Genomic DNA, 10,348 nt, shown 5'->3' on the forward strand with positions numbered 1-10,348 from the left:
TTGTTTTTGAGTTATCGTGTCCACAGACGGACGGACAACCGGAAATGGATTAATTAGGTGATTCTATGAACACCTGTATCAAAATTTTTTTCGTAGCATCAATATTTTTAAGCGTTACAAACTTGGGACGAAACTTAATATACTATGTATATTTCATATATGCATGGTATAAAAATGAAATTGATGCAAATAATGACGGTAACCGACTGATTGCAAACTACCTTTGCAAACAAAAGTTGCTGCTACGTAGCTCTTTATATTTGGGCCTCCGCCCCAATTATCAGTTATGTATGCGTGACATGTATAGGTATATGTGTAATGTGATTATGAGTAATCAGCACAGTCTGTACAAGGTATTTCAATAATTAACTCAGTCAATTGTTTGTTCTCTAGTTTTACTATACCCGGAATACATGTTTGGAGGCTACAATGCAGATTTTGCACTAAATTTTTTTTTATCATGAAAAAAACAAAACTTTTATAAAAAGAATATGGAAAATAGCACATAAAATAAATTGTGTTGAAAATTCTTGAAACTTTTTTGAATTATAGGTAAAACTAATGTTTTCGATCCAGATAAATTTCTAAGTAATATGATTTAGTATGTTGTTAAGTGTTTTGAAATAAATATCATAGATTTGTACCTATGGTATGTTTGTATACAAAATAATATAAATATAGTCAAAACCGGTTCTAACGATTACTCCCATCAAATTAAAAAATGAAGTTTTGAAGGCAGCAATGACATCTTTGCCAATTTTAGCTTTTTACTTCTTGAATAAGTTATTCGGACATCAAGTTTACGCACAATTAGTATATACTAGCTTGATATATGCCCGTTTCACTGGGCTTAAACGTAAAAAATACCGCTTTATACCTTTCACCTCTCTTGATGGACACAGTTTTCAATTTTGTTAAATGTAAAATACTCATAATTCATTGAGTATATCAGAAAAGTTGGAAAAGAATGGTTTGACATTTACTATTTTAAATTTTTACAGAAATCTGTAATTAATGGTTCAAAATGATTTTTGTAAATTTGGTAAATATTTGGTACATGTCAGATTTTTTTTAAATATATCTTCATAAATTATAACTCATGTGTTATTCTGAAGTATGGGCTATATTGCTGTACAGTTTCATTAAAAACCATTCGCCATTCGCTAGTTTTAGGGTGAAAGCGTAACAAACAAACAAACATCCTTACTTTCACATTTATAATATATAGGGATAAACTTTTACTTATCTTTCATCCTTTACTGAAAAATTTACATCAATGTACAATTTTTCATGTTTTTGGTGGTTTTTAAAAAAAATGCATTTTAGGGAAAAATTACTTCTGATAAAAATTGTTAAACATAAAATTTCCTACCGATCTGTATATTTTGATTATTCCCAATCTGTCGCATTTTCGGAAAAATCAATATTAAAACTAAAATTTCCGCGTATTTCCGCAGTTTTTTAGAATTTATTCAAAAATATGCATTTTAGGGAAAAAACACACTCGCTCAAAGTTTGAGAGCGTAAAATCAATATGGATATATAGTTTTTTCGAATTAATAATTTTCACCATCAGAGGACGAAAAACAAACAAATAAGGAATAAGTAAAATTTTTTACATTTAAACTTTTGTTTTATCTCTAACGGTTTACAAGATGGGTCCTACGGACCGAAGACTCAATTGACCAATGTTGATCATTTACGAACTCGACGAATACTGTAAAGTTGTTCTTAACAAAAAAAAAAAAAAGAACAATTGTCATTTACAACAGTTAGACCTTTTGGTCTAAGTTCAAAATAGTAAATGTTGGTCGTTACTGCTGCTATTGGATAATACCGCTCTGCCGTTTTATACTTTTATCCAATGTTGGTGTAGAGGTAGACGGTATATTCACATATTGGACCTTGCCAATTCGTCATTCTAAGCGATATCGTTATAATCAATTTTGACTGTACGTAATGTAACTTATACATGCATGATATTACCTATACCTATACAGTGCATACACACATGTGACGTAAGATTTTTAAAAAACTTTAGGTACAATTTTTTAAGATTTATAAACAGAGTGGTCCGTATAAATGACCTACAAACACTCTATTTACCATGACCTGAATGTATGTATGTAATATATCAGAAATATTTTAATTTTACTACAAAGTTTTAAACGTTTAGAGATGTTTATGGCAGAAAAAAAATTTGGTATAGATGAGGTGTTTATAAAATGACAAGTGAAAACAAACAATTGACTGAGTTAATTGTTGGAATAGTGATGTTTACGAATAAATTTTTCGAACAAAAATTGTAAATTTTTTTATAAGGATCATTTTTTACACTTAAACTTTTATTATATCTCTAACGGTTTACAAGATGGGTCCCGCTATAAAAATTTCAGCTTGCGATCTTTTTTCGTTTTTGAGCAATATATTGCTCTTTGAAATCTAAAATGGAAGAGCCGTGCGGCCATACCTCTCTTTGAGCAGTGCTGATGTAGACGCAACACACATAGAAAATACTTGTAATTAAAAAAAACTAATTTTGAAAATTATTGTAATTTTAGTGACTGTACTGCTATAATAGTGGTCATTTTTTTATGTACAATTTGTACATAAAATATTTAAAGGGCAATGGACTCTCTTCCAAAGAGTCGATTATAACGTATTATTCGAAGAAGTTAATTTAAATGTACCAAAAGTAGTTATGTTTATAATATTACAACATACAATTTAGATCATACAAATTTTAATAAAAATATATTCGAGAAAAATTGAAAAAACTGGAATAACTGATAAACGTGCGACATTTAAATACATAATATAAATATTTTTATATTAAGTTGGCACCATGTGTTGATGTAAAAAATGCCATTGGAGTTTTGTTTTTGCTTACATTAAAATTAGTGCAATGTAAAATAATTCCAAATGGCTTTAAGCCCTTTAAATAAATGTAATGATAGTATTGAAAATGGTAAACGAGATAATTTCATACAAGAAAATCATGTTCGTAGTGATAATTTAATAAGTAGTTGGAATTGGGATGACAAATCTCCAAGTCCTGCAAGTACATGTAGTAGTCCAGAGTTTACCGCGCGATCAACAAGTGAAAATCGCCGTGGAAGACCTAGGGCTGAAGCTTTAACGAACTTAATGATCGTTGGATCAACATCACCCAGTGCTATTAAATGTGATTTTTGTAAAAGAGTGTTTCCAAGAGAAAAGTCGTTACAAGCTCATCTTAGAACACATACAGGTTATATTTATATTTAATTATCTCTTTGTTACAAAAACTTTTCCATTCTCTTTACATATCGATTCAAAATTTATTGTTGTTGTTTTGTTTTTATTTTTAAATATCCAATCGAAACTTTACTTTTCTTAAACGTTAATAAATTGTTTTTTATTGAAAAACGTTAAGTATTTTCAAAACATACAAAATCGACATTTTGACTTATTTGGATTTTAACAGTCATTTAAGTTTTTTCCTCTTAAAATTAAGAACAAACTGAAATCCATGCTAGCATGTAACGTTTCTTGTAGATAAAATAATTTAAAATGTTGCCATCCCTACATTCAGAGTGTTCGACGTTTCATAAAAATACAAAGTATCTATCTTTCATACAAGATACGTTCGTAAAAAATTATAGAAAATCAATTTGAAGAATGTAAAAATTTTCATAGAAATTGAGTAAATTACGATTGAAGATTTGTATCTAAGCAATAGAAATTTTGAGCTTGAAAAGGATCCCGCAAATAGCTTTCTGTGAAAATTTTTCTAATCCACCCTAAAATGTTCTTTATTAGATTATTCTGGGCTACGATCGATCTAAAGCTACGAATATATTATAGTTTTAGTATATGACTAGAAAAACGGCTTTCTGTGAAACTTTTTCTTTTTTCTTCGGGTCGTTCTGATCAAAAGTTCCCACGGCTACGGGCGATCAAAGCTACACAAGCATTATAGTTATATAGCCCATAGCTCGAAAACTACCCGTTAAAAAGTTTTGTAGCCATGAGAGTTTTTGATCAAAACATTCTAAAGAACATTTTGGGGATGGTTTGAAAAAGTTTCACAGAAAGCCATTTTTCTAGTCATAAGAAAATTGCTATAAATTTTTATGGCTGTGAAAGCTTTTGATCAGAATGATCCAAAGAACATTTTAGAGTGGCTTAGAAAAAGTTTCACAGAATGCCATTTTCCTATCTAATTTTGCAGGGTCCTTTATTGAACTTTCTAATTGGATTTTATGTATTTGTTAAAATTTATTACAACAATATCAATGACCCTGTAAATTAGGAAAATGAAAATAATGATAAAAATCGGTTTTCCGCATAGAAACAAAAAGTGTATTTTAATTAAGAAAAAGTTGCATATAAAAGTTGTAGCTGGCGTAATCCTACACATTTTGGTTTTTTATTCGACTATGTAGCATCAAAATTAGCTGAGATATGCTACTTTTTACGACAAGTCCTTTTTTCATGTTATTTTGTAGGCTGTTATGTTTGAAACTCTAAATTCTAACAGTTTTTTGCGGATAACTCAAAAACCGTACATTCAACCGAAAAAGTATGATTTCATTATAAGGCTTATAAAATAACAGAAATTCGATTTATTTTTCGATTCTGTAAAAATAATAGTTTCCGGGATATAGTTCATTGAATGTCGTAATTTATTCTTCGATAACTCAAGTCGGCTCATTCCACTTTATTATAACGGAAAAAAGGAATACCTTTAACCGAAAGTTCATGAACCTATTTTGTAGTTCATAAAAAGGTTATCAAAATTAGTTGACGTAATTCTGTAAATTTTCGTTAAATGCTATTTTTTACGATAAGTTAAAAAAGATTGCGCTAAATCTACAAGTTTTTATACCATGTGTATGAAATATACCAAGGTATACTAAATTTAGTCCCAAGTTTGTAACGCTTAAAAATATTGATGCCACGAAAAAAATTTTGGTATAGGTGTTCATAAAATCACCTAATTAGCCCATTTCCTGTTGTCTGTCTGTCTGTCTATCGCCTGTCCGTCTGTCATTGCGATAACTTACAGCGTGCCCAGGGCGTAAAAAGTGAGTTCGAGTTCATAAATGAGCAATATAAGTCAATTAGATCTTGGGTCCGTAGGACCCATTTTGTAAATCGTTAGAGATAGAACAAAAGTTTAAATGTAAAAAATGTTCCTTAAAAAAATAGACAACTTTTGTTTGAAACATTTTTGCGTAAACATCACTGTTTACCCACGAGGGCGGAAATTAGATGCAAATTTTATACATAGTATGTATTATATGGGAATATCAGTTATGACTGTGTGACTAAATCAAAAAGTTTCTTTCTTTACTTACGTGTCGTCAAAAAACAAACGATTCCGTCATCAACACTGTCAATACATGTAATTTCAATAATTAACTCAGTCAATTGTTATTTTTTTCACTTGATCTTAATAAATTAAACAGCATGTACCCTTCAATCAGGCATTTCACAACAGAATTCGAAAAAGGCGGTTCAATTCCGACGATTCCGTTCTTGGGCATAAAAATATCTAGAAACATCAATTCTTGAAAACTAGAATTTGACATATACAAACATTGAAAGGTACATCATAGCGGATTCACACAGCCCAGCTCAATAGGCGAATCGTATTAAAGTCAAAATTGAAGAGGCAATTTTACTAACTATTTTTATATAAAACAAACAAAGAATTGACTGAGTTAATTGTTGAAATATCAAGTTTAGATAGTGTTGATTATGTAATTGTTTGTTTTTCACGTCATGTAAGTAAAGAAAGATAACCACTCTTAGATAGCCAGGCATACATACATGTCACACACACATTACTGATATTCTCATATATGATATATTATATAATTTGCGCTCTCACGGGTAAACAGTGATGTTTACGAAAAAATGTTTGAAACAATAGTTGTTTTTTTTTATACCATGTATATATGAAATGTATCAAGGTATACTAACTTTAGTCCCAAATTTATAACACCTTAAAATATTGATGCTACGAACATAATTTTGGTATAGATATTTATAAAATCATCTAATTAGTCCATTTTGAGTTGCCTGTCCGTCCGTCCGCCCGTCTGTCTGGACAACACGATATTAACTCATAAAACGAAGAAGATATCGAGCTGAAATTTTTATAGCGTGCTCAGGACGTAAAAAGTGAGGTCGAATTCGTAAATGAGCAACATAAACACTTTCTATACATGGTATTTCAACAATAAACTCAGCCAATTGTTCGTTTTCAACGGTCTATATGATGGGTCCTACGGACCCAAAACCCAATTGACCTATGTTGCTCAATTACGAACTTAAGCGTTACAAACTTGGGGCTAACTAAACTTAGTATACCTTGATATATTTCATATAAATATTTTGCGTCACAAAATCTGCACAGAGCAATTGTAAAAAAGGTGCCAAACTTTTTTCTGAAAAATACATTTGGTGATATACATGTGATATATATACATGTCATAACTATTTTTAACAAACCTTTTGAAATTTTAAACCTTTGAAACCTAAGAATTTTTATTGAATTAATAAAAATGGATAATCAACGTAGTTTATACATGCGCTGAATACGGTGGTGAACGGAACCTTAAATTTGCACTTGAATCATAGCTAAGAACACTCTCCATTAAATTTTCTTGTAAACAAAACCAAAAAAATCAAAATCGGTTCATCCGTTTAGGCGATCGACGCCACAGATAAGCACACACACGTAGTGGTAAAACTTTGATAAAACCCTTTCTTTTCAATTCGGGAGTTAATAAAAATATTTTTTCATTTATGTTCATTGATAATATGTTTCAAACAATCACTCTTACATTCAGTGTTTCTATTGTGCCACATAGGAACACACGTACATTCTTTTCACAATATGGCCCCATATTAAGTTTTCATTACTGCCATATCTTCAGTAACATTCGCAAGGTTAAGACAAATCGATTGACGTTAGAATTATTAAAATCGGCTGATGAGTGTGCCACATAGGAACACACATACATAGACTGATAAACACATTATCACTCCTTTGCGTTACGTAGTCGGGTAAAAAGAAGAGATTTTCAAAAAATATTTTGTTTTTTCTTTATAGGAGAACGACCGTACGCATGTGATTATCCAGGATGTTTACGTGCATTTACTCAAAGTGGACAACTAAGGACACATCAACGATTGCATACAGGTGAAAAACCATTTATGTGTCCTGCACAAGGCTGTGGTGCTAGATTTACACATGCAAATCGTCATTGCGCGGAACATCCACAACAAGCATTATTACGATGTCCTGATAATGATCCCACCGTGCTAATGTACCTTACAGCACTATCACCTGCAGCTTCTAGATCACATTCCCACGAGGTATGTATTACAAAAGTTTTTATCATTCAACTAGCAGACCAGCCACGCGTTGCTGTGGGTATGCTTCTTGTTATATTACATTGCAGTAAACTATTGAAGGGGAACAGAAGGAGAACATCAGTCATGAAGACCACCATGCTATTTTTACACAACTGCCATTTGTAAAAAAAAAAATGTCGACCTCCATGGCTGATTTTCTACTACCGTTACCCCTAAATACAGTGATATTATTATTTACGATCGAAGACAGAAACGTTAAAGCTGGTATAAGAATCCACTGGATTGAGATTTGAAAGGGAAGAACTTTGAACACGATTGATCAAAATTTCCGTACAGTTGTACGTTTCACTGTATTATCTTCACTATAATATTAATTTAATTTATACTTCAGTCTAAGTAACACGTGGCCGGGTATGCTAACACCAAAAATTGAAAAATTAAGGACAATTTTATTTTTTGGACTGTAATTCGTTTATTAAAAAATAAATTTAGGTTATACCTTAGCCTCAGCAAGATTTGGTGGTTATGCTATTAAATTGTAGCTCATATGAAACGTTTGTATTTTTAACATAGCGCCATCTATTGAATACTTACTTAATCTAATCAACAGATATCGCCATCTGTTAGAATCGTTTGGAGCTAACAGATAATTGTGATCTTTCAAGTTGGATAAAATTGCACACGATGTGCAAATAAAATTTAAAATCGGTTCAGTAGTTTAGAAGTCCATCGCGGACAAACAATGTGACACGTAATTTTTATATATAAAAGTTAATTATTTATCCCGCACGATCCTTATATGGTAAATGACAAATGGCTTTCGATTAAACTGTTAAATAATTTGAAAAAATATTCTTTTAAAGAAACTATTTTGTTATTTTATTTATATGTATATTTATTTTATATCTGTAATAAAGTTGCCTATAAACAAAGAGAAAGTAAAATAATGTTGAAATTTATCACTTATATACTATTTTTCTATATACTGTACTGCGGAATTACTCACGGGTCGAGCTAGTATCATTCTTATGAGAATGAGATTGAATCATGAATCAAAGAACCCAAAATCTTCGCTCTATATCTGAAGATATTTACTTTAATTGAATGAATCTTGCACTTTCATACAAAACTGTGTATACAAAGTATTTTATGAAATTTATATTCATTTATTTTATAAGGTAATGCAATGGCTAGAAAAATATCATCGTGAAAAAGATAGATCTCCCTCTGCTCGTCCGTACCAAGTTATTAAGAAACGAGTAAAATATAAGTCACCCAAACAGGACGCAGAAAATAGACGACCTCCATTAGGTGAAATTACAAGTAAACACAATATTAATCAACAGATTGAAAATACGCCAAATTCATCATCTGAATCGTTTGCAGCGAATGGAAAAGAAAACATTTTCAAAGTAAGTGATGCATACTACTGGAAACAAAGGAACCCAAAAAAATTGGCTAATTTTTTTAGTGAATTTTTATCGTGCGTGGTCCTTTGATAATTTTTTTTTTGTACATTTAATTATATCTAGTTGTATATACCAATGATGTTCGATAATAATAATCACAAAATTTATTTATAGACTCCAGTAAAACGAATTGACGGCTTAGATGATGAATCGAATTCACTATCTTGTTACAATGACGTGATAACAACGCCTCGACGTATTATGACCGAACAACCAAAGAAACGATGGTTACGTGAAGCGTTCCAAGATGCATCTTTACGTGTGGATAATGAAAAAAATACAGAGAGTTTAGCACAACCAATAAATTGGAGTACTGACGAAATTGGGAGCTGTAGTGATAATCAAGTACAAACTTCAAATAACAAAAATCAACAACGTCCTACTGTTCTCGTCTGCGCTGGTGATCGCCCTTGGCCCCCTTGCCTTTCTGAAGCACAGGTATTTATTTTTTTAAATTTTAATATCCTGTACTTTAAAATTTCGTCAAGTGTATCCGCCATCTTGAAATAGTAGTGAAAACGAATGTATTAAACTGTTTTTTTAAGTGACAACTAAGATTCAATTATGTTAAAATTATGAATTAATAGATGTCGTTGGCGACGTACAAAAAAACCGAGGGCATAAGACATTTGACCCAGGAATTGACTCCGAATTTTATGGAAAATCGGTAAAAAAAATGTTTGTCTGAGTGTATTGAGGCCGTGAGACCTTTTGATTAGAATGATCCAAAGAACATTTTAGGGTATGTTAGAAGAATTTTCACAGAAAGCCATTTTCCTACTTAATATTGCGGGGTACTTTTCAAAACTAGTACGAATAGAGGCCGAAAGGCCGCCATAAATGTGGACTTCTCTAATTTATATAATACAAGCACTGAAATTCAGTTGTTTCAATACTCTGTTACAGAACCTTACATCATCGAAGCCACCAATGCTTCCATTAACGGATGAAAATAAATGGATGGGAGCAATGGCCCTTATGGAATTGGCAACTGTGCGAACATCAGCCGAGACTCAACAGCAAGCAACAACAAACATCAAATCGGAATTTATTCAACTTTAGTTATAATTTATTACAATAAATTATATTATTGTTAAGTGATTTAAATTTTAGGTAATATTAAAAATTGATATTTTGAAGAAATACAATTATTTTGGAACAATATATCTCAAAAAAATCATGTCTGAAAATTGTGGAATAGTGTAACAAATTTTTTTTTATTTACTCACATAAGAAGTATAAATTATATATAAGAAAGTGGTATTTATAAAAAAAAAAAAAAAAAAACAATTTAGTTTTAAAATTTATAAGACAATTAGGGTTGATTTAGTGATTAAATAACGTGATAATGGGATGGGATACACTTGCGTACCTTAAAGTGTTGACCTCGATTTTCAATTACGAGGATGCCTTCTGTTGTATGGCGTTTGATAAAATACATTGTTGTATTCTATAAGGGTGTGTCCACGCATAATCGAGGAAATAAAATCCAAAAATCATTTTGAACC

The 10,348-nt window shown here is 31.0% G+C and overlaps 1 protein-coding gene across 1 annotated transcript; it reads left to right on the forward strand.

Moving 5' to 3' along the window:
- The first annotated feature begins 2,884 nt into the window (after positions 1-2,884).
- LOC123302215 (zinc finger protein 367-like) lies at positions 2,885-9,905 on the forward strand. Its single transcript, XM_044885057.1, has 5 exons — positions 2,885-3,250; positions 7,106-7,371; positions 8,550-8,783; positions 8,955-9,278; positions 9,747-9,905. The coding sequence occupies exons 1-5, from the start codon at positions 2,923-2,925 to the stop codon at positions 9,900-9,902; spliced, it is 1,308 nt and encodes a 435-aa protein (XP_044740992.1). The 5' UTR covers positions 2,885-2,922; the 3' UTR covers positions 9,903-9,905.
- The last annotated feature ends 443 nt before the right edge of the window (positions 9,906-10,348 follow it).

Source organism: Chrysoperla carnea, chromosome X, assembly GCF_905475395.1.
Source record: "Chrysoperla carnea chromosome X, inChrCarn1.1, whole genome shotgun sequence".
NCBI lineage: Eukaryota > Metazoa > Arthropoda > Insecta > Neuroptera > Chrysopidae > Chrysoperla > Chrysoperla carnea.

Excerpts from the sequence above, each read along its gene's own strand:
- LOC123302215 (XM_044885057.1), top strand. The coding sequence starts at position 2,923 with ATGGCTTTAAGCCCTTTAAATAAATGTAATGATAGTATTGAAAATGGT. Across the intron at positions 3,251-7,105 it reads TCATCTTAGAACACATACAG|GAGAACGACCGTACGCATGT; the intron begins GTTATATTTATA and ends TTTTCTTTATAG. Across the intron at positions 7,372-8,549 it reads CTAGATCACATTCCCACGAG|GTAATGCAATGGCTAGAAAA; the intron begins GTATGTATTACA and ends TTATTTTATAAG.